Source organism: Euprymna scolopes, chromosome 30 (assembly GCF_053919585.1).
Source record: "Euprymna scolopes isolate OS-2025 chromosome 30, ASM5391958v1, whole genome shotgun sequence".
Classification (NCBI taxonomy): domain Eukaryota; kingdom Metazoa; phylum Mollusca; class Cephalopoda; order Sepiida; family Sepiolidae; genus Euprymna; species Euprymna scolopes.
This window is the reverse complement of record NC_136511.1, coordinates 78,142,956-78,168,205: the sequence shown is the minus strand read 5'-3', so window position 1 is coordinate 78,168,205 and position 25,250 is coordinate 78,142,956. Positions and strand designations below refer to the sequence as shown.

Here is a 25,250-nt window from a genome sequence, read left to right as displayed (position 1 = left end):
CAAAAATCATGTAATTTGATCACAGTTAGTTTTTTAATTCAAGAAAATCAAATTTTACTCAGTGTCGACGAGAGAGGGAAAAAAGCAGCAACCATTAAGGAATCAAGTGCAGACAACCGATTTTCATTAAAAAAAACATTTAGTGATGTGGGGGGGGGGGGAATAATGTCGGAAAAAACAACAAAAGTCTAAGATATAAAACCAAACAATAATTTGTTAACATAACTTGTATTTATTTATTTTTTATCAGAAAATAATATTTTCAAATAATAAAAACATTATTTAAGAAGGGTCATTTTATATAAGTTAAAAACAAAATTTGAAGAATGGCTTTCACTTATCAATAAAAAAAAATGGCAAATTTGTTTAAAAAATTAAAAAAAAAACTACTTGATCAATTTCTGTGACAAATAGGTATGCAAAAAAATTTTCTTCATTTTTTTTTATTACCATAAGTGCCAATCTGAATAAGCAATTTTCTTTTTAATACATTATTTATATACAATTCATTTGATTTTCTTCAAATTTTTCAAAATGGCCAAAAAAGAACATTATTAATTTTTTTTGTCAAATTTTGGTTTCATTTTAAGAAGAGCCAAAATAATATACAGTTTTGTTTTTATGTTTTTCATTCAACTCATTTTTCGGTTAAACTCAGCTAAAGTACTCCCTAATTTTAAGCATAGTGTTACCAGAAACTGTGACAAGGCAAATTAGTTCCTTTACTTTTATTGTTTTTCAGTATTTCAATTGTGAAGCGATTTATTGAAATAAAATATAAGAAAAGGACATTATTGCGAAAATATACAAAAATATTTAACAAAACTATACAGATACAAATAATACAATTAATCTTTATTTGCACTTTTAATAACAAAATTTTTTAAAGTTTTTATTTCATTTGAAATTCTATAAGAAATATGTTTATAAAATAATAAAAATAAAAGATTTTTTTTATTTTAAAAATAAAAGATTTTTATTTGAATTTATATAATAAATATGTTTAAGTATAAAAAATAAAAATTATTGAAATCAAAATAACAAATGAAACTATTGAAATCAAAACAACAAAATATCAAACATCATATTATAGGCGTGAGAGAAAAAGTGAAGGAACTGATTTGCCTCGTCACTGCTTCTAGTAGCGCTACGCCAGAAATTTGCAAGTACATTAGCTTACTATAATCCATTTTCAAATGAAAAAAAAAAATGCTTAGAATGTTTTTCAAAGAAATTGTTAGAGCTTTGACAAAAAAATAAATAAGATATAGCAACATCAATCGAGAATCACAACCAATCAAAATACACCGATCTTCTCAACAGATATATATTCTAACCAATCACCATGATGACAAGTGAAGAACTTCCTCCACCATATTAATGACGCATCACACCAGGAAGGAGGCTGGCTTACCCTGACGATTGAAACTAACTAGGAGGAGTGCCTCTTTGATAAGATACATAAAGTTAATGTTAGGTAATACTGTCAAGAATAAATAGAAACGTAGAGATTGCTTAAACCCAATAAATTTGTGATGTTCCTTTTTTTTTTAAAAACAGAAAAAGGAGACATCTTTACCAACGGAGAGAAAAATGTGGAAAATTTAGTTGCCACCTCATCGTTGCTGACGTAGTGGACGAATACCTCAGCTACGATGTAACTTGATTAGAGACAACAGAAAATTTATTTTATTAATTTTGGTGTTGATAACAACAACAAAGTTTTTTTAATAGCAAACAAACTTACAAACAAACAAAAAAAGTTTATTTATCCAATAGCTGAAATTATTTACAGTTTTCAGATTATATTTCTTTTAATTCTTCAAAGAACAGAAAAGTAAAAAACAGAAATATTCTGAAAAAATATGTTTAAAAAATAAAAAGAAAATTTGAAAACATTTTTTTTTTAATTGTCACATTAGATGAACTAGGAACTATACAATTTCTAATGGTCCAAAAAAAAAAAATAAATAAATCAATAAAAATCATTCCACCAATTTGAAGTCCAAGATACTACAGGCGAAAGTTGACATCAACTGGAATTTGAATTTGAAACTGGAATAAAACAAAATAAAAATAGTTAATAAAATTTTTTTTAAAAACCGTGTCAATTTCTTAAAATACAAATACAGGTTATAACAGCAAAAAATTACTTGAGAATAAGGATTAATGACATTGTCGGTTGGATGATAAAACAGTACTATGAGATGATGAAGTTTTTTTTATGGCATATCAACCCTTTTTGGGATATAATGTTTGGTGCATTTTGGGTCAGGAAGCAGATATCTTCAGACAGCCTGATCTGGTAACACCAGAATGAGATGATTGCAAGTGATGGAAGAAATGGGCAAAGTTTGATACTTTAGGATGTCCTCTCAAGAGGTATTTGTTGACATTAGACTTGAAAACTGTAGTGAAGGAATTTTGTGATGACTTATGTCTTGATGATATGTGTTAAAAGTTTAATAACCACTTAAAAATAATCAAAGGACAAAGTATAATATTTAACACATTTATCAAACAACTTACAGATTAAATGGTAAGGTAGAAGCGACTGGATGTGTAATGATTAAGGTTTGTGATGGAGACTCGTTTTTGTTTATCTCCCAAAGAGTATGTTCTATTAAGGGCAATAATTCTATCTTCGGTTCAAGGGAAAATAGCTCTATTATTTCTTTTTATTGTTCTTAGGTAAATACCTTATAGTGACATATTCCTGGAAGTTGCATTTGGCTTTAGGTGCACAGAAGAAAGAAAAGTTTGTTTTCCTGCAATTTTTGTAGGAAGACGCATTTTTGTATTGAAAGGAAACATACTTCTATATATTTATTAGTAGTATGTAATGAAAATCGTTCCACGAAAGAAAAAACAAAACCATTTTATAACAAAAATGAAGAGAATTACTTAATTACCTACACCATCTATTACATAAAGGGCAAAATGGGCACAAGCGTTTGTGTATGTCCACCAAAGTTTTTTTGGGGGGTGGGAGTTCTATTATATAAATCTCACTTATCTGTTTAAATGTATGTATGTATGTATGTCTGCCTAAAACTTTTGACAGAGGCAATGGATTTTCATGAGATTGGTATCGTTTTGAAGTGCGGCCCTTCGGATGACAAATATCAAAAAATTGACTAAAAATATTAATTCCTTCACCCTCAACTGGGTACTTTCCTACAAGGAGGGGTCGATTTTTTCGCTGATATTTTTGCAAGTCATTCAAACCTTGCGTCAACGTCGGATAAAAGATGTTATTTCAACCGCTTGTGACGTCACAACTGCGGTGGGCACATTGATAAGATTGTTTTGTTTTTTTTTTTCCATCTCCTTTTCCTCTGGCGCGTTACGGGTTCGAACCTGCTTACTACTCCTAATTTTTTTTTTTTTCTTTTGCTCAACCAACACCCTTACACACACCTTTACTTTCTTTTCCACCTTCGCGTCACGGGTTCGAGCCTGCCTACTGCTAACACACACCTACAAACACCTGGGCAATGTGGGGCACCCAGGCTAGTTTGGCATAAGCGGAAGAAAATGGGACATGAAGAAAATGAAAAGTTGAAAGTTTTTAAGGTTGTCAAAGGGCTATCAGCAGTTATCTTTAGGTGAAGATAGTTAATCTGGAGTGTGAGGGGAGAGGCATCTTTTCTCATTTCTCATTGCTTCCAGGATTTTCTTTGTTGACAACTATGGTTCCTAAATGGCCGAAATAGTTCTTCAGGGGACCGATAAAATAAAATCAATGTGTCCTGCAAGTTGATTGGTTAGTGTGTAAGCAAATCACCAAGCAGGGATATTTCTCCATGAGAGAAAATAGGTCTTTACTTATAACTGCTACACTTGCTGTGCATTTTTATATTGGAGATTGGAGTCAAACACTTATGAAGAGTGTTCAATAACCCACTTCTAGTTGTCTGATCTAGCTAAAATTTTGCATGTGCAATGATTTATATTTCTATGGGTTATATGTCAAATTACAGCTCTAAACTAATTTGTAGTTTCTGATTTACAGGTGTTTGAACCAAGTCAGGTGTAAAATAGAGCCTTTGGAGTGTTGCGCAGGTTTTTGCATTTGAAAAGATGTACACTGCAGGAGACTTTTGATAGAATGAAAGAAATGTGATACCCCTGACCTTGTACAACACTGACATTGTGAATGTAAACATGGCCAAAAATATGTGGAAAAAGATCCCAGATCTGATCGCCTCCCCCCACCTTCTGCCATTGATGAGGCATCTGTCAGTCAAGTTGAGGCTTCCATTTTGGAAGACAGATGAGTGACCATTCACCAAATAAGCCAAAACATTAAAATTAGTACAGAGTCTGTGGAAAGTATCATTACTGATCATTTGCATACGCATAAGGTGTCTGTCAGATGGATTCTCAGGTTGCTGACACTTTTCCAGAAGCAAGAATACTTAAGAGTGCTTGAGGATGAATTTAGAAATGTACTAAGATGAGTCAAAGCTTTTTCAAAAGACTAATTACACAGGATGAAACCTGGATCTATCACTATGGTCCAGAGACCAAAGCCCATTCAATGTAGTGGAAACACTTAGACTCCCCACCTCCCAAAAAGGCAAGGGTCCAGTCCTCTGCTGGAAAGGTCATGTTCACAGTCTTCTGGGAGTAGGACAGGATAATGATGACGGGTTTTCTTGCAAAAGTATTACAATTACAGGAACCTGTTATGCTTCACTTTTGAGGAAATTAAGAAAAAGCTATTGAAATCAGGAGGCAGGGCAAGATCAGAAAAGGTATAACACCTCCTGTAAGACAGTGCGGCAATCCATAACATGAATATTGCTAGCTCAGAAGCACGAGCATGTGGCTATAAAATCCTCTCCTATCCCATCTATTCTCCTGACCCTGCATCTTCTGGCTTTCACCTATTCCCAGCAATGAAGTTGCTTTTGAAAGGAAAGCATTTTCCAGATGATGCAACCTTGATTTCTGAAGTCACGATGTGGTTTGAGGTTTTGAATAAGATTCCAAGATACTGGCATAGTTTTATGTTACTTTTATTAATAGAATATAACATCAGAATATATGCTGTTATCTGCATTCAAACCAGCCACACACTTCCACCTCGTAAGCAAGCTAAACAAGATGCCTAACTACACCATTCGTCCTATTTCATCATGTAAGCTATGGGTTTCTCGCAGACATTTTGTACTTTATACGCCACCTATTGATGCTCTGGTCTTGTATGACGACCTGCGGTCCTTTGTATCATGGAGGTAGATCTCTGGCAATTCTAACATATTGAGTCTTCTGTGATTCCATTCTTTCATTCAACTGACTGATAACATCGTCTTGACTTTGAGCCCCGTCGCTTGTTTGCATAGGAAATGTGTCCCTTACCCTTATGTTCAGCAGGAGTTGAATCCACAGTGAAAAATTTCCCCTACTCTATATCTGTGCCTAAATCAAAACGCGGATTCCATGAACAAAGCTTCTTTCTTAGAACTGCACGCCTGTGGAACTCTGTTCCGTCTGCCTGCTTCCCACCGGACTACAACTTGGATGTCTTCAAGTCCAACGTTAACAAATTCCTAATGAACCGCCCCCTTAAGTAAACACTTCATCAAATCTCCACATTAACGTAATGTACTTGCAATAACCCTTATCCCTGAGTGGCTTCCGGGCCTTGATAAGTGGTGATCACTGTGTAAAGACAGTTTTTGGTAAACTGGTGTTCTGAGTGTTAGCAAAGCCAGTTCAATATCTTCGTTGGTTGTTTTGGCATTCCAGAATGTGTTTTTTTTTATTTTTTGAATTTGCTTCTTAAGAAAACCATTGGATCTAAGGTAATATGGTGACGATGCTACATATCTGAAACCCTAATCTGATGAGAATTTCTGATATCCGGCACTGTTATAGTGAGAAACCTTGTCAGATACTACTGTGTAAGGTGTACCATATTCCACAAACATTTATTTAGTTGCAGCCATATTTTTGAGTTCAGCCAGTGTTCTGGAAGCTTCCGTACCACTATGTATTGACCGTAGTAATCGACAATGCTTCCAGCATCCAATGAGAATAGATCTGTCCCTAGATAGTTCCATAGTTTGGTTGGCACCTCATGCTAGAGTAGACATTCATGTTGCTGACTTTTTGGAACTCCTGCATTGTTTGCACATGTCAGTTATGTCTCTGTTGAGCTTGTGCCAGTATATTGACTGTCTGACTCACAGGATTGTTTTTATCATGCCCAAGATCCTCCGTAACTGTTCAAGGGTTTTCTTATGGAGGAGTCTTGAGACAATGTTATGTTCTTCTTTCAGCAGTACACTGTTTTCTACTGATAACTTGTCTCTGAAACTCCAGCACTCACATAGATGTTGGGAGTACTCTCTTAGAGTGTCTGGTCATTCATGAATGATCGTCAGAGATCTTTTGCGTGATGAACTGGACATGGTCTACCCGCAGGTCAAGGTCGATAGCTTCCATAATTTTGTGATTAAGAAAACGACTCAAGGAATCCAGTAAGGTGAGTATCCTCCAAGGTCTATATTCTATAGTAAAGTTGTGTCCTTGAAGCTTAAACATCATTCTCTGAAGTCTTTGAGGTACAGAAGTTATACTCTTATTAAAGATCATTGTCAGTGGCTTGTGGAAACTTCCGTTATATAAGTATATCTCTTAAATAACTTGATCCTAAAATTGAATATTTTAGTATGTATTTTGTGTAATTAAAATATATAGGAAAAAAATTCTTAGGGAAACAAACAGCTTCAGCATAAAAAAGAAAACATTAAACCAGTGATTTCCAAACTATGGCCCACAGAGCTCTCATGGAAAATGTAAAAATATTCAGGTAAAAATTTTTTTTAAAAATGTGAAAATAGTGTGGCAGTTTTTCTTTTTCTTCAGAAACTGATTCAAAGAATGATAGGCGCTTCTACACTATTGGGACGAAATTTCAACAATCCTAATATTGAATTTCACATGAAAACAATGGTATCCACGTATTCCTCGTATTTTTAAGATGATTACATTAAAAAATTACGAAAATCGAGAGGGTAGAAAATTATTTATTAAAGAAAAAAATAGAATTTGATGAAAACGACCGTAAGACACAGGACAGTTCAAAAGGGAGGTAATTTTCTGTTTTGATTTAAACAAGATGACCGCAATTTTTCACCTGCTAACACGATCAAAGTTGTTCTTTTTAATAATTCAGTAATATTCAGGTAATTTCGACTGCATAATTTGGAAGCTACCATTGTAATTTATTAGAATTGACAAAAAATCAGTTGAAACCATTGGTTTTTATCTGAGAACTCCAGACTACAAAATGTTGTCCTAATAGTGTAGAAGTGGCGAATGATGTTTTGGCGAACCAGTTTCACTAGGAGGCAAAGCTAATGAGCAAAACACTATAAAACACATCCATGTAGCTCTTAAAAGTCAGCAATATACCCCCGCCCCATGTGAAATTTGGAGATGCATGCATTACACCATAGATTTTATGTAAATCATGTAAGGGAGATAACTCGTTTCAATTTTATGCTTGTATTTTGTACTGATAGGCTTTTTTTTTGTTTTTTTTTTCACTTGTAATACATTTCAACAAAATTAAACATTTTATTTACAAAAACACATTTTTGTATTAAAAAATGTTTATAGACCCAACTCCCCTATAAATAGGAAACCAAATAATTTTTTAAAATCAATAAAATAATCTCTATCTCTACTTATATATGAAAGAAACTTTGTGTTTGTCTGCGAGTTTCCTATGGACTCTGAAATGGCTAGGTCAATTTCTTTTAAATTTCAAAGAAATGTACTTTATGTGTCTGGTAGTGTTTATAGATAGGTTTTGTATTGGAATGCCTATGATAAGTATCGAAAATAGATAATTTAAAAAAATCTTATGAAAGAAAGAACTTTGATTTTGACCAAAATTAACACTCTTATACAGCCTGACATTAAAAGTGCATTTGAGAAGTTTTATCACCACAAAAACAGAACAGCCCACTATATAAAATCAACAGTAGGTTCTTTGGAGAACGACAGGACAGACAGACAGACAGGAACACGTTCAAAGTGAATGTTTCTGTTAAAAGAACAATCGAACATGATACTTGACTTTTGCATTTAAAACTTTAATTCAAGCCATTATATAAAAATAATATGAAAATTAAGAGTGGGTTCTCTACAGTGTAATGTAGACTACAATATATTGTGGATTAAGTCACTTCAGGTGGTCATAAGAAACTTCCTCTCGATGCACTGCAGTGGGTTTCCAGCTTGAGGAGGCAATCATTCGATTTGATTGAAAAATGGATGTTTTCATAGATTTTGATGACAATAAAACAATTGGAAGTGTGGAACATTCGTTTTTTTTTTTTTGTGGATTTTTTTTTTTATATACGAGTCACCGCTGGTCAAAGCCTGAAGGCCACTCGAGGATAAGGGTTAATGGGTGTACAGTAGTTAGTGGGATTATAGTGTAGTAATCATAAGTAGTGGAAATTTGGTAAATTGGATTACTTAGGGGGACGGTTCATCAAGAACTTGTTTATGTTAGACTTGAAAACTACCATATTGTAGTCAGCTGGAAAACAGGCAAACGGGGGAGAGTTCCACAGGCGTGCAGTGCTAAGAAAGAAGCTTTGTTTATGGTATCTATGTTTAGGTTTAGGCACAGATAAAGAGTAGGGGAAATTATTGATAGTGGTTTTAGCTAGACGAGTGTTTTTTGTGAAAGTTTAGCAAGAGGAGGGGGAGGCCATAGATTGGAGCTCAGATGAGCACCTGCGATGAAAATAATGATACAGCAGAGACAGGCTCGCAACGTCTCTTCTGTGGGAAAGAGGTTGCAGGGAAGAGAAAAAGGCATCCCCCACTAAGCTACAAAATCTATTTTGAACTCTGTCAAGGCAGGATAAGCAGCTTCTAGCAGCTCCTGCCCAGATGTGGCAACAGTACTCCATCATTGGACGTACTTGGCTTTTATATAGGTTGGTCCTCATTCAATCCCAAACAAGTCAAGCTTCCATCCTAGTATATAATAGTACTGCTTACTGTATAATTACTCTGAAGAAAGAATAAAATTCATTGATATTCATCAACTTTTCTCTGAGAGTTGTTGGAACTTACTTCAAAATTATGAAATTTGCTAAAATTTCTATTTGTCCATGAACTCATATAAATGAGTCTTACAATAGTAAACCACTAATTTATTGCCAAAAGTACAATGTAACTTTGTGTGAACTTAGCATGGTGTATAAATGAATGTATAGCTCCCTGATTCCTAAAATATAACACATTCCTATTCATAGGTTAGTCAAGATTTTGCTTTCCAAATAAAAACTTTTTCCTTTCAATTTGTGCATTCTAACCTATTTTTAGTCATAACTAGGGCTATGACAATAAAATATTCTTTTTATTGTTTTGACTCTCGAGTGTGTATTTGTTGATATCTTATATGAGTGATGTGGTTCTCAGTTGATTAACTGTGTCTGTGTTGGATATATACTCGAAAATCAAAACAATAAGAATATGCTGTTGTCATAGCCCTAGTATTACACAGTTTCAACTCAATAGTAAAAAATTTGGTAATTGTACAGTTTAATCAAGAAATTAAAAAATGAAAATATCGAAAAAAAAAAAAAAAAAAAAAAAAAAAAAAAGGTTATATTGTACATATCAATTATGAAATGAAGTTCTCTAAAAAAAAAATTCAATTCATTTCATCAAGTAGTTCTATTTTTACATTGAAAAAACAATGTGTTATGATACCTAGCAAAAGGTTTGATTTTTAGGAAGAAAAGCTAGTATTAAAGATGGGAAAGGAGTGTTGGTGCTTTAAACTGAGTTATCTCCCCGTGGCGTATAAAAAAAAATTCAAAGATGGCTACTTTCAACGCACCGTCATAAAAACGTGTTTTTCCACTGTAAAAAAAATTTTAAAAAAATAAAATAAAAATAAAAATAAAAACTACTCGATCAAATTAAGTGAAATTTTTTTCGGAGATCTTCAGTCCAAAACGGATACATACAATATAACTTTTTTTTCGATATTTTCAATATAACCTTTTTTCAATATTTTCATTTTTTAATGTCTTGTACCAAAAATTCAGATTCTCTGAGAATAGCAAAAACTTTCTCTCCTTGCACAAGGTGAGGGTTCTTAATGTATCTAAAAAAAAAAAAAAAAAAAAAAAAAATCAAGATTATATTTCACATGTAAGAGGTTGATAATGATAGATATAAATTTAATAAGGCATGAACAACTAGAGGTGTTATTCGCAAATCATGGCTCATTTAGGAAATTATAAAATTGAATCAAACTAAAAATAATTTCCAGAAACATTCATCAGGTACTGACAGGAAGTGTAACCATATTGAAATTATGTGTGGCATATGCGTTTATAGTTCTCTGATGTCTGAACGGAGAGATTCTGTATATAATATATTATACTTAATATACATTATATTGTATATTAAAATAATATTCATAATAATTAGCTGTACCTATATTGCATACTACTTGAACAATGCTGCAATATCCCTCTCCTCTTTTTAAAAACGAACGCATTACTACATAGGTTTTGCTTCTGCTTACCTTTTAATGTGACGTCTTTAGCACAGTCGTTGAAATTATGAAGCAGTTCTGTGCAGGGTTGGACATGGATCGGGTTTTTGAGCAGGCACTTTTCGTAATCCTCGTGGATGTGGGCGCATTTGTTTTTGATTTCTACCACAAGAGGGCTTGAAAATTAAAGAAGAATTAAAAGAAAAAGATGATTCTCTCTAAAATAGAGTGCATAAGTGTATGAGCGGCAGTATTTTTACATTTGTGGTGAAAGTTCATTTTTCCTTCTCTTATTCACCCTTTTGAGTTAGTATGACCCGGAAAAGACAGAAGGGGGGGGGGCAGAAAATAAAAAAATATAAGACAAAACAGAAGAGCAAGAATATAAAACAAGAATGTAATGACTCGCAATGCCAATTGCTTCATATCATAGATTATTATTTAACTTTCATTTTTTAAACTTTTCTTTAATTATCATGTTTGGCTTATTTAACCTCTAACCCAGTTCTGTCCATGCACAATTCTAAGTACAGCTAAAAAAAAAATAACCATTAGTGAAAACTAGCTAATCTATCTACATCCAATATACAGAGTGGCCCACTTAAAAGTAGCTCGATCTCTCTAATCTTTCTCTTAGTGACCAACTGACACCACAAGAAAAAATGCAATTCTGTTTCCAACAAGATGGCGCTACATGCCACATGTCTCACAAATCACTGACACGAGTTCATGACGTGTTTATGGAAGAGAGAACAATAAGCACAGGGTTATGACCCCCACGTTCCCTGGCTTGTCATCATGTGATTTTTATCTTTAGGAAACTTTAAAACAAAAAGTTTATGCAAATAATCCTCACAATCTAGACCAACTAAAGGAGAACATTGCCAACGCTACCAAGAGAATCACCAGAGAAGATCTACAGGGAGTCTCTGCAAAAGATGTTAAACGTGCCCATAAATGCATAGATGTCAACGGGGAGCACTTCCAGCATCTTTTATAACACTACAGGTAATATAAACAATAAAAGAATGTGCCTCCTCTCTACTACATTTTCTGGGCTACTTTTAAGTGGGTCACCCTGTATTCCAATACCTAGGACTGGTTTGGGGTTGACAGAATTTGAGTAGTTCATAGGGTTTAAAAGTAGAGTAGGCAGAGGAAAATTTCGTTTTAAATTAAAAAAAAAAAAAAAAACGGGTAGAAAGGACTGGGAAAGATAGATTTGGGTACAATTTAACATGTGCTTTAAATGTTGCAGTGTGTTGGACGACTTTCAGAAGTTGATGTCTAAACTAGCCTATCTCTGACACCCTAAATAAAAAGAGTATTCGGCTAATTAAAAAAAATAAACACAAGTAAAAAACACATATTTACACTGTCACAAAGTATTAGGTAGGTGCAAAAATAGTGTCATTTTTTAACGTTCAACTATATATAAACAAAACAAATTATTTTTACATTGACCTAATAAAAAATAAACACAAGAAGTTGGTATTATCGATGGTCTCTATTATCAACGAATATTGCATGCCTACGTTATCACAAAAATAAAAAAAAAATAGACAACAAAAGTTGTACATTAAAGGACAAGGAGGAGGGTAACTCGTCATTGTGATATCATAAACAAAAAAGTGGGATGTTGAACAGCTAAAATTCAATGAGAGCGGACATCTTAAATCATGTAAGGCACACCACTTCCTCCTAATGGCGATTTGGTATCATGGTTCATAAAGACATCTTCCCTGGCAGAGGACAGTCATAAGGGACAATCATGTGTTGAATTAAGTCTACAAGCACCATTCCATCATTATTCAAAGGAATATTTCAAGCCCACAATCAGCCTTCCAAGCTAGCAGGAAATCCAATCAAACTTTTTGATCTTCATCCAGTTTTGATAATTTTAGGTTGCTTTGAGACAATCTTCTATTCTATCATTTTTTTGCATCATTTTCCAGTGGGGACTGAAGAACACCTCCATTGTATTACATGTTTAGCATTTAGCCAGATATCCATCACTAACAATAATAATAATAAAGTTATGGCTGACACAATGAGAACAATCTACTGTAGATGAAAATTAAGGGTTCAATTTGAATTTCCATTCTGGTTCCCTCTGTATATTTTGTCACACTAAATATCAAAAAATATCTTTGGTTATCATGTTCTTCTACAATTTAGTGAGAATACATGGACATTTCATAATTAGTGGAGTGATTAAATTGAGGTTTTCTTTTTGGGTTCTTTTTTTTTTTTTTGGCAAACTGGTACGTAGAAGACATTGATATATAAAAAAAAAATTATTCTAATTATTATAAATTGGAATGTTTTTTAGGTTTAAGAAACCAATACAACACAGAATTTTTTTTTAAATAAACATTTAAAAAATTAGGGCATTTTACTATAGACACCAAACAAGAAATGGTCAACTAACAAGTATATAATAAATAAATGTTATCAAAGGCAAGTTACTCTTCCACATAATTGGATAAGTTTTTAGTGTTTTAAATGACTTTAAAGCGTTTATTCAGTTTGAAAAATAAGTAGTATTGAGCATTATGTAAGAAAGAAAAAATGGCTCATGACATAATATGGTTAAAAATTGAAAATAAAACAAAATACTTATAGAAACTCGATAAATGTTGCAGTAACATTGGGTGGGTTCCTACTAGTATTTTTTTTAATTTGTTTTTTTTATAGTAAAAAAAAAAAAAAATGCCTAAAATTTTAAATCCAATTAATTTGGACAATATACATCATTATCGAGCATAGAATCAGTTTTTTTTTTCCTTTTCCTACATTTTGACATGGTGTTACTAATAGAGTAAATAAATATTTAAACAAAAAACTCTACATTGGCTTCTTAAATTTACAAACTCCAATTCAAATTTACACAAAACTTACAAACTCCAATTCAAATTTACACAAAACTTACAAACTCCAATTCAAATTTACACAAAACTTACAAACTCCAATTCAAATTTACACAAAACTTACAAACTCCAATTCAAATTTACACAAAACTTACAAGCAAAAAATATCTCTAATTCATGCTTTTTAGCCCTTTATCACTAAATTGTACTTGCAAGTCGCCTTTTAAAAAAAAAAAAACATGTGTATAGGAAATATTTCTTACTCTTATGGCTTGTCAGCCCAACTCGTCCTCAAAGTACAGGTCTATGCATGGTGCAACAAGTGAATGAGGGGTTTATTTATATTTATGCGTCAGTTGCATGCTAACTTTCGTCACGTGTGGGTTTCATGATTACAAAATTTATTTATTGCATAAAAAATATTCTGGCGGTAAAAAGTTGAAAGAATGATTGGCCTTCCATGATATTTTGTCACACTAAATATCAAAAAATATCTTTTCTTATGAATTAGAGATTTGTTTTTTCATCAATGTTAAGCGTTGCATCAATTTGAGTTACAATTTTTAAATTAAGAAGCCAATACAACGTTGATTTTTTTTTATTTATTTAAAATTTTTATACTTGTACAGTTTAATCAAGACATTAAAAAATAAAAACATCGAAAAAAAGGTTATATTGCACGTATCCGTCCTGAACATCTCCAAAAAAATTTTCACTTAATTTGATCGAGCAGTTTTTTGGGTTTTTTTTACAGCGGAAGGCAGACATCTTGGATTTTTTCTTAATTTTTGTTTGGAGTTTACAAATGCCACGGGGAGATAACTCCAGTTAAAGCACCGACACTTCCTCCCCATCTTTAATACTAGTTTTTCTTCCTAAAAATCAGACCTTTTGCTCGGTATCATAACAAATTGTTTTTTCGCTGTAAAACAAAAACTACTTGCATGAAATTAAGTGAAATTTTTTTTGGAGAACTTCATTCCATAACGGATACGTACAATTTAAACTTTTTTCGATATTTTCATTTTTTAATGTCTTGATTAAACTGTACAAGTACCAAAATTTTTTAAATCAACTTATTTTCGATGATATACATCTTCATCAGGCATGGAATTAGTTTGTGTTTTTTTTTTTTTGTCTTTCCTTGTGGCATCCATTGTGTCACTTGAAGATCAAAGCGCAGTATTAAACAGTAATTTTGTTCTAATTACGAGGATTACGTGTGACTCGCATGAAATGAATTAGATTTTTTTTTCCTGCATTGCGTGACTTTGAATTTGTCAATAAAGAAGCCAACACAATATGGAATGTTTTTTATTAAAGTTGATTTAAAACTTTAAACTCAACTTAGTCTTGACAATATACGTCTTCATCAGGCATGGAATCAGTTTGATGTTTCTGAATTTTTGAAATGAGGATTGTCGAACGGGAATATTTCTGTCGAATATACACCTGAAGAAGATTACATCGACCGAAACATTGTGAAAATCACTCAGGATGAGAACTGTATTCCAATGAATCCAAATAATACGAACGGAATCAGTTTGCAATTTTTTTCTTTTGTTATAGTATGGTATCACTAAAAATCAAAGTCAAAGTTTGTGTGGCCTTAGTGAGTTTTTTTTCAAATATTCCAATTTCTTTCTTTTTTTTTTACAAAGGAGTCATTACTTATCAAGGTCCAGAGGCCACTAAAGGATAAGGGTTAATAAGTGTACAGTGATCAATGGGACAGTGACGTAATTGTTAGTAGTGGAAATTTGGTAAATTGGATTACTTAAGGGGAATGGCTCCAAGAATTTGTTTATGTTGGACTTGAAGACAACCATATTATAATCAGCCAGAAAGCAGGCAAATGGACGAGAGTTCCACAGGCGTGCAGTTCTAAGAAAAAATGTTTTGCTCATGGAATCTACGTTTAGGTTTAGGCACAGGTAAAGAGTGGAGGAAATTATTGACAGTGGTTTCAACTAGACGAGTGTTTCTTGCAAAAGTTTGACGAGGAGGGAACCATAGATTGGAGCTCAGACGAGCACTTGCCATGAAAATAATGATAAAGCAGAAACAGGCTTGCAACGTCTCTTCTGTGAGAAAGAGGTTGCAGGGAAGAGAAAAGGGCACCCCCACTAGGCTACAAAGTTTATTTTGAACTCTTCCAAGGCAGGATAATGTCTTTCTAGCAGCTCCTGCCCAGATGTGGTAACAGTACTCCATCCTTGGACGTATCTGGCTCTTATATAGGTATGCTGACTTGACAAATGAGTCGTCATTTAGTGGTAGAGCCAAATAATGTTACACACATTGTTAACACCAATTGAGTTTTCTTCTTTATTGCCATATTTAAAAGATAAATTTCTATCAAAATTCTTAAAATATTAATGCTTATCAATATGAGTAAATGCAAAAGTTGTTATTCCATGTTCACAAGAATGAAACGTTAAAATTTCTTTTCAAGAATTTCAAGCCAAGAATTTTGCAGAGATTTGAAAGCCATCTAGTAACAAATACAGAGAACAGAAAAATCTAACTCGAGATATCATATACTGATAGCTATTAACATCCAAATCATTAGATTTTATTTTTAAATCTGCACCGATAAGACTCATTATTACACAAGGCTTTTAATAAAACATCAACATTTTCTTTTAACTAGTTTTTTGTTTTTTAAAAAACAAAAAAAAAAAACATACGAGCTGCTTACTAGTACACTGGTATCCTTGATAATGAACACCCCATATAATACTATGTCAGAACATAGTATTTTGTTTAATTTTCTATTTTTCGTTTTGTTGTCTATAGTAAAAAATGCTTAAAATTTAAAATCAATTTAGTGATTGTGTGAAATGAATTACAGATTTTTTTATTTTTCCTCAATGTAAGCGTTGTATGAATTTGAATTAGAATTTCTAAGTTAAGCCAATAAAATGCAAAATTTGTTTTTTTAAATAGACATTTATTTAAAAATTATCTTATTCTTGTGCAATTTAGTGAAAGTACATGGTTATTTGATAGTTAATTAGAGGAGTGATTTAGTTTTTTTATTTTAGGCAAACTAACAGGCACTTTTTTTTTTTTTTCTTCCTTTGAAGTTTGTAATGCTGGGTATGGGGCAGCCAAACCAGCTGCCTGCTTTTTATTGAAACCAACCGAGAGCTCTTTTTAGTATCCTCGCTGTTCCCTTAAGTGCAATTGTGTGGATCTCTTTTGCACTTGGTTCACCAGGAATATTAGTTAGGTAGGACTTCAGGTTCTCCTTCATAAGCCCTGAGGCACAAGAGTGGACATTGATATACAGGAAGAACAGAGATAGAAAGCAGAAGAGAGAGAAGGGAGGTAGGAGTAAGAAGTCACTTTTTGTCACATTTTTTGAAACTCTCAGGAAATGTTGTTGTTGTTGTTGTTGTTGTTGCTATCAATATCAATATTTTGTTGTCATTATTTTTGTACCGTGGGAATGTGTGTTATGTTTGAAGGGGAATGCATTTCAACTTACTTTTCAGAAGCACAAGCAGCCAGTTTTACTCGCGGTACTTCACAATCGAGGTGCCACGTGTCTGGGTATTTGTCCACGCAGTTGGCATAGACATTCATGTATTTGCCACAATGCTTTTGGACAAGCTTCATTGCAAGGTCCAAGGCCTCCCTGGTTGAGAAAATAAAAAAAATAAATAAACATGAATTTTCAAAATTTTATAATTTACTAGCACACCGTTTGGTGTTGCACAGTCATAAAATATGCTTTACTATGATATTTTAATTTATGCAGATTTAGGTTGGTTGGTTGTTTTACGGCATATCAACCCTTTTCGGGTTATTTAATGCCAAATCCAAAGATTTTGAAGAAAAACTTTTTAATAGAATATATCTGTTGTTTTCAAATCGGTTTCTATTTAACCCATAGTTGGGACCCTAACAGGTACTACCACTCTGGGTTAGAGTGGACCTGGGAGCAATGGTAATTAAAGGGTGGCTCCACACTCCCCAAAGCCCACAAGCTGGGGCCTCACCACTGGATATAGTTTAAGGTCATATCCAGGACCCGCATTGAGGTACTTTTACCCTCTGCAGGGGGGCAGTTGGTGTATTCTAATGCCCCACCGACAGGGCCTTATGCAGATTTTGTATTTATTATTATAGAACAATTCTCTATTGATTATTATATTGTACCCAATATATAGCAATGATATCAAAACGTTTAATAAGAAATATGATTTGGGTACCATTAGCTAGAATGGAAACCAAAACATTTCGCTATCAGATAAATACTGTATTTAACACTTATGTATTTGTTACGACATTGAATTCAATGATTCTTTACGGTAAAATCATGCAGGCATCTTACCTATATATATATATATATATATATATATAGGTATATATTAAAGTTTTAAAAAGGATAAGTGGAGTCATTATTAGAATTTTGAGGAAGATCGATGCGGGGAGAAAAAATAGACACGAAAAATAGTCAAAAGACTATTTGATTAAATTAAAACAATAAAAATAAAATAAATACAAAAAAAAAACAGAACCTTGAGGTACTTTTCATCCGACACTTGTCAAGAGATTACGTTGGCAGCGATTAAAATAAAACAATTTACACATAATTAAAAATGAAGGCGAAGGGAGGAGTGAAACAAAAAAAAAAAAAAATTATAAAACTACATGGGGTGAATTAAATGAATGAATAGCCCGTGATATATCGTCCATATTTCAGAACCTAGGACAAAATAAAAAAAATAAAAAAAAGTTAACTTGCCTGCAAATAAGTGCAGAAACAAGAAATAATGATGCAATGTAGGCATTTTTTTTTTTTTTTTTTTTGGTAAATCAGAGCTCTTTAAACAGGTCTAATTTATGTGACATATATATATATATGTGTATATATATATATATATATATATATATATATATATGCGAATGAAAAGGAAAACCTAAAATAGATAAATGGTAATCAACGTTTTGTCCTTATTTCAGGGGACATCATCAGGATTAAGTTAAAATTGCAGAGGAAATAGGCTATAGACCACATGCGAGTGAAGAGGGAAGGAACTTTATGTTCCTTCTTATTCTGGAAAAGAATTTACAAATGTGCGTGTTTGTAAATTCTTTTCCAGCATGTGCTCTCTGCTTATCCCAACATTGTGTCTAGTCACCTAACACAGCTTCTTCCCACTGAACTCAAGCAGTGCTAATTCAGAAGAGATGTGCTTGGAGATTGCGGAACCTTTGTCTCATAATTACATATGCAGCTCCCCTTACAGGTGGTATCCATTGTCTCTTGAGACTGAACAGAAACATCAACATAGATATGTGTTGCATATTTTCACTTCTATATTAATTTATTTTTTCATTTGTGTATATTTATTCTTTTTTTTTTTCTTATTTATATATTTTTTTTAATAATAATTAAAAAAATACTTGATTATTAAAATAATTTTTTTTTTCAAAGAAAGATATTAGGATTATTAATGTCACTGGCATACTGAGAATGTTGTTCAATAATTAACGAGACAGCTAAACTCAGATTTTGAAGTCACCAAAGTATTGATGCTTCTACAGAATTTGAACAGAACAAAACCGGCTTTTGTCAAACTAAACTTAAAACTTAGGTTAGAGTTGGAGTTCAAAAAAAAATTGAGTCAAATTTTATAGTTTTAATTTAATTTTAACTGACATGATACAAGTCAAGAAAAAATTGTCTTTCCTTAATCCTACCACTAACCCTAAGATCGGTTGCCAATAAAAATGGGAGCCTTTTTCAGTAAAGATAACAAAACGAAAAAGTAGTTAAAAACAAATATATAACAAAGAGATATTACCAAAGACAAGATAAGTAACACTTTGGGTAAGTTGTTTTTTGTTCTGTTTTAACTTATTTTAAAGAGTTTATTTTCTTTGAAACATAAGTAGTAACGAATTTAGAATTAGAACAATAAAAAAAAAATGGTTGATATTAGACAATCATCTGAGAAGTCTCGATAATCATTCAAAAATTAAACAAAATACTAGTAGAAACCCATCCAAATTGGATTCTAATAAATGTTATCATGATATTCTCAGTCCTCCCTCCCCCCACAAAAAATATATATTTAAAAATAAAATACACTGACGTGAGTGCAACAGGGCTGTTAAAATTTAATTTATAATCTACAAAATCCTTAAAGCTCAACCGTTTATTTATTCAAACCACATTAAAATTTAGATATTTTGTCTTAGCTCCTTTGTTTTTCAATAAATTTATTCAGCAAAAATTAAATAGAATTAAAAATAAAAGAGTTAATAGCTCAAAACTCCAGTATTAACAATAACATTTGTCTGTACGAGCAAAGTGTAGTACTAGTATAGGTTCTGATACTAAATTCAGTTTTCTATCCTAGGTCAGTCCGTGAGAAATCTTTTTAGACTGGGGCAATTTTTTATTTTTATCTCACTCTGTAGTGGCCCTTCTTGAGGAGCTGGATTTCTTCCACATTAAAAGCCGACTTTGTCTCATTCTGCCCTCATGAGGAATATATTAATAGGGACATTTTGGCTAGAATTAAAGTGTAGTATATGTTCAGTAATAGAAGTTATAGAAGGTTATATTGGAGGTCCCAACATGGCTGCCTGATTTTATTGACTAGTTTTGTTTGATTTCTCAAACAGTGACAGAGCAAATAAACCTACAATATTCGTTTGATTTTCACCATTTTTTTTTTTTTTAGTTTTTACTTTGCAAATATTGATTTATTTTCTAACTTTTGCAGATTAAATTGTATTTTTGTGGATTATTTTCATTTTGCAAATATTAACAAATAACAAAAGCAAACAGCGTTTATTAAAATTATTATTGCCACAAAAACTTAGTGTAACATTAATGTTATCAAGAATTAGTCGCAACTACATTTACTTTTGTAATGGTTTCATTTTTTAAGCTAAAAACATTAACGTTTATTTTTCAATAAAAAAGTAGTCACAAAAAAAATTTAAAAATAAGCAGCAGTCACAGTTTTCTTCTACATATATAAAACAGTAGATGTGTGTGTGTGTGTGTGTGTGTAAATATTTAACCGATAAACTCTTAAACTACTCGTCACATAACACTAAAATTAACAGCAAATAGTAATCATACACAAAGAATAGTTTATAACAAGTAACATCTTTGTTTGGACGGATGAATAATGCATACAAACATATCAGCAAGTTGAAATGAACATTTTGCATTTCAACTTGCCAACCTATTTCTATTTCTTTCTGCACATGCCCAAATTTATTTCTTCAAGTCATTTAATATTAAATCTTTCTTATCTATCTCCCAATAGCTACATCAGTAGAGAATGTGGCTGGAGTGCTAAATGCTTTGGTTTCGATTCTAGCTGATGGCATTCCAGTCATTTTATTTTTTTTAACCTTTGAAATTACTATATATTAAGTACAATATAATATTCAATAGAGAATTGGTTCTGTAATAGTAAATACAAACTCTGCATGAATTATGACCTGGCAAAGCTAGGAAACTCACGCTAGTCTTTAATAAAAACTCCAATTTCCTCTGCAACTTTTGTCACGTTTTCCTTTGTTTTTGTAATATTTCTGTGAAAAGGTTTGTGATTTCATCATTTTTGTATGTAAATTAAATATTAACAGATGGTCAAAAATGTTAAATATGAACAACAAAAGTAACAGGGTTTTCTTTTTGCTACTATTTTGTTTTCTTAGATTTTGATATTTACACAAATATATTTATCGTTTTAGAATTTTGTGATAAAAAAAATGTCAGAACTCTTTCTCACCAATGCCACAATTCGTACCAACTCAACTTCAACCGTAACTCACAACACCAACTTTCAATGACTATGCTCTATCTCAACTGAAAAAAACTCGACCCCCTCTCCTCACAAATTCATCCTTCTTATAACTGCTGCTTCCCTCATATGCAAATTAATGCCACTTGTATACGAAAAATCCAGCTACAAACTTAAGTTTTGATTTTTCTTCTTTTTCGATCTAGTCATCTGGCAGGCCTAACAGAGGCTTGTGTGAGTAGCCTCTTCTATTACACCCTCTCCCCCAATATCTCTATCACACACAAATGGTAGGGAGATGATGATCGCCTTCGATGGGTACTGTTACGGAAGATTGGGGTGGGAGTAGTTTCCTAGTTTCCATCCTCCTCATCACCATCACACTTGCATCTGCCAATTCCATCATTGCCTCTTCTTCTGTAGGCAAAGTTTCTGAGCTTATCCTAAGAGACAGTAGAGGGTCTAGGGTCATCCTCGAATGGTATGTTATTTTCTTCATTGTTCTCCGAGGTGGAAAATGCATCACGTGGGTGGACATCTTTCACATGACATGGGACACCATCAACCAATATAGTCTGAGGAATTGTTACCGAGCATTTAAGTGTTTTTTACCCAGATACAGTCTCCCACTTTATACGGGATGTTTACAGCTCTAACCAGTGATGTTGTGATATCTATGCCTTTTATACGCTGTTTGTATCAGTACATCCCATTGGCTGGCACAGGTGATGGTGTTGCATTGTTCTTGAGTGTCACCTGTGGTGCGCTTTGGAGGTACCTTGACTACATTTATAAACTTTGTTACATTAGTAACCACAAGTTTTTTTCGTTTGTAATGTTTTCATTCTTTGTTTTTGTTTTAAGGTTAACATTTATTTTTAAAAAATAAATAAATAAATGCAGGAAGATCTTTTCTTACTACAATTCCTCTATGTTGCATTAATTTCAGCATCCTAAATTGTATGAAAAAACAGATCAAGTAAAGAATAGATACCTTGTAGCAGAAGACGACGACTAGTGACGACAACATTTCAAGTTACACCAGCGATTCGACCTTGACATTGGCACAAGCAGCTGGCGTTGGTTGTTTGTGAACACGTCAAATAGCAGACATGGTCGAATATTCGCAAGCAAGATTTTTTTTAAATATATTTACAAAACTTTTGAAGATTTAAAAGAAAAATATATATTTACAAAACATTTTTTTTTTAAGTAAGTAACAAAACGAACGTATTTAAATAAAAGATATTTAAATAAATGGGTGTCTTTCTGAGTGCGTTTTTAATATATTTACAGAACGTTTTAATAAAATTTATAATAAAATAAATAAATACATTTAAGTCAAACTTATTAATGACAGGAACAAATATAAAATAACTGACTTGTTCAGATTTTTGTGAATATTTCACGGATTTTTGCGACCAAGATTGATTTTTATGTACAGTGGGTTTTTTTTTTTTTTTTTTTTAATACAATTCAATTTAATTATTCTTTAAAACATTAACTTTAGTGACAATTAATATATTTTTAAATATTAAATTTTGATTTAATCTCATGATACCCTCATGTGATCAATTTATTAAATGACAAAAAATCCAAAAGTAATATATTTAAATAAATAGGTGTCTTTCCGAGTACGTTTTTAATATATTTACAGAACTTTTTAATAAAACTTAAAATGATAATTATAATTATAATAAAAATGTTTTGTAAATATTTTTTTTTCTTTTAAATCTTCAAAAGTTTTGTAAATATATTTTTTTCAAATCCTGCTTGCGAATATTCGACCATTGTCTGCTTTTTGACATGTTTACAAACAACCAACGCCATGTGCTTGTGCCAATGATAAGGTCGAATCACCGGTGTCACTTGAAATGTGCGCCGGTTGTCGCTAGTCGTCGTCGTCATCTCTGCTACAGGATATCTAATCTTTACTTGATCCAAAAAAAAACTAACGAATCTCTTAGTAAAATGGAGTTATCTCCCTCAGATCAAGGACAAATTATATAAAGGCGCCAACCCCAATTTTAAATGCGATGTTCGTTTTCAGCACACTCGAAACCCCCTAGAAAATAAGTTTTTAAGGTAGGTTTTGTGTTGGTCTATCAGGCCACAATTAGCGAAATAAATAAAACTTCAACCGTAATTCATAACACCAACTCTCAATGTCTATGCTCTCTCTCAGCTGAAAAAAAAAAAAAAAAAAAAAAACAATTTATCCTTCTTATAACTGCTGTTCCCCTCATATGCAAATTAATGTCACATGTATACGAAAAATCCAGCTACAAACTTGAGTTTTTATTTTCTTCTTTTTTTTACTTTCTCGATCCTGCCATCTGTTTGTTAAAAAGAACTCTACAAAAATTAGATAGAAAATTAATACGGTAGATTAATTTGCACTATCACCACTCAGGAAACAGATGAAACTAATCGATAACATTTGGCAGCCACCTTGGGAGCTGACCGCTTCAATATAACCGGCTCATCCGTTCTCATTTGTTAACAGATTTTCCCATCAAATAATAACTGACAGATGGGTTGGCAAATATACCCGGTGAACCAAGTGCACGAGATTCAAACAATTGGTCAGAATCTTAAAAAGATCTCCCAGTTGGAATATATGAGAAACCAGGTGAATGTATGGCATTCGACGGGATGCCCCATCCTCAGCTTTAAACAAACTGATAAGAAATTTGTTAAAAAATAATAATGGCACTTTTGAATCCTAAAATTAATTTTACGGCAAATTTGAAGGTCAAAGTTCAAATAACTAAACGATATATATGAAAAGAAAATTATGTAAAAGTACTGAAATACTAATAAAAATAATACCATAAATTCTTTGGTTTTACCATGTGTTTTTCACGTTCTTGACACTCAGTCCTAGAAAGTCCGGGTGATTTTTAAGTAGGTGATGATAACCTTGCTCTCGAGCTGAGGTATGCCTTTGGCAATTGTCTACCCTCCTAGGCTTTACTTTCTTCCTTTGAAAAGGGGTTAATTTACTGCTGATTGCATGAGGAGGCGCCCATACAGAGGAATGTCGACAGAGATTTTCAGACATTTTTGCGGGCCAGAGTTTTGCACGCTGGCTTTTAAATTCCCATTTTCTTACCGTAAATATTGGATCTGGACAAAGGAGTCACGCCACTTTTAGCAAGTGGAAGTAAGTTCCACAAAGTAAATGGATAAGCAAGATGGCTACTTTGCTTAGAAACGATATTTACTAATAAAATCTAATAAAATTGAAGGTTAAATTAGTCCAAATAAACAATATATATGAAAAAAAAATATTAATTTTTTATGGAAATCGCTCCAGACGAAGCATGAAGCCACTTGATGCAAGGAGAAAAAAAACATACTTCTTCAAAGTCAAAAACTACCCACTGGTAGTGGTAGATGGATAGATTCTAACCTCAAAAAAACAGCAATTAATTCTCCCCCCTTTGTCAAAAACGTTGCTCATAGAATGTGAGTTAACGAAACACAATAAAGTAGGCAAAGGTTACGACGTCGCTGGAAATAAATTCAAGGTCCACTTTCTACTCTTTTGAAATATTTATTTTCTTTAAAATAAAAATTTAAAAAAAAAAAAAAAAACGCAAATAGGTCACAAATGAGTAGGTATACATACCTAAACCCCAAATTAAATTAATTGTTTTGGGTTAATTTCTCGACTGTATTTGCTTTAAAATAATTTATGTCGCTAACAATAACGTCGACCATCTCTTTTACTACAAAAAAATATATATATATATATAAAAATATAAAAATTAAGATCGCACACTTTGTAAAACTGCAGAAGTATCCAAATCTAAAACGACGAAATGAAATATTGGTCTTGTCATCGTAAAATCGTCTGCAAATATTGGCCACTTACCTTTTATCAGATCCAGCTTTTAAAGTCATTTTCAGAAAAATAAATACAGATTTTGTTTCAAGAAAATACAATTTCAAAACAACGATCGACTCATGTGGAAAACATGATTGCTAAAAAAAGAGAAAGAAAGAAAAAACGGTGAATTTGAAATGAAACGGTGAATTATT

The 25,250-nt window shown here is 32.4% G+C and overlaps 1 protein-coding gene across 2 annotated transcripts; it reads right to left on the bottom strand.

Annotated features, from left to right (window-relative positions):
- Positions 1–1,683: 1,683 nt before the first annotated feature.
- On the bottom strand, positions 1,684–25,250 carry LOC145254850 (coiled-coil-helix-coiled-coil-helix domain-containing protein 5-like). 2 transcript variants are annotated; one of them, XM_080113698.1, is made up of 4 exons: positions 25,084–25,250; positions 16,913–17,062; positions 10,580–10,725; positions 1,684–2,055 (listed from the first exon to the last, which is right to left on the bottom strand). In XM_080113698.1, exons 1-4 carry the CDS (start codon positions 25,110–25,112, stop codon positions 2,033–2,035), a joined length of 348 nt encoding a protein of 115 aa, XP_079969824.1. In that variant the 5' UTR covers positions 25,113–25,250; the 3' UTR covers positions 1,684–2,032. The 2 variants fall into 2 exon arrangements, with proteins under 2 accessions (XP_079969824.1, XP_079969825.1); XM_080113699.1 differs by lacking the exon at positions 25,084–25,250 and adding an exon at positions 22,198–22,347.

Coding starts and splice junctions, on each gene's coding strand:
- LOC145254850 (XM_080113698.1), bottom strand. CDS start 25,112: ATGACTTTAAAAGCTGGATCTGATAAAAG. Junction 10,726..16,912: donor GCTGCTTGTGCTTCTGAAAA/GTAAGTTGAAAT, acceptor TTAATTTTCAAG/CCCTCTTGTGGTAGAAATCA. Junction 2,056..10,579: donor TAAAGACGTCACATTAAAAG/GTAAGCAGAAGC, acceptor GTTTTATTCCAG/TTTCAAATTCAAATTCCAGT.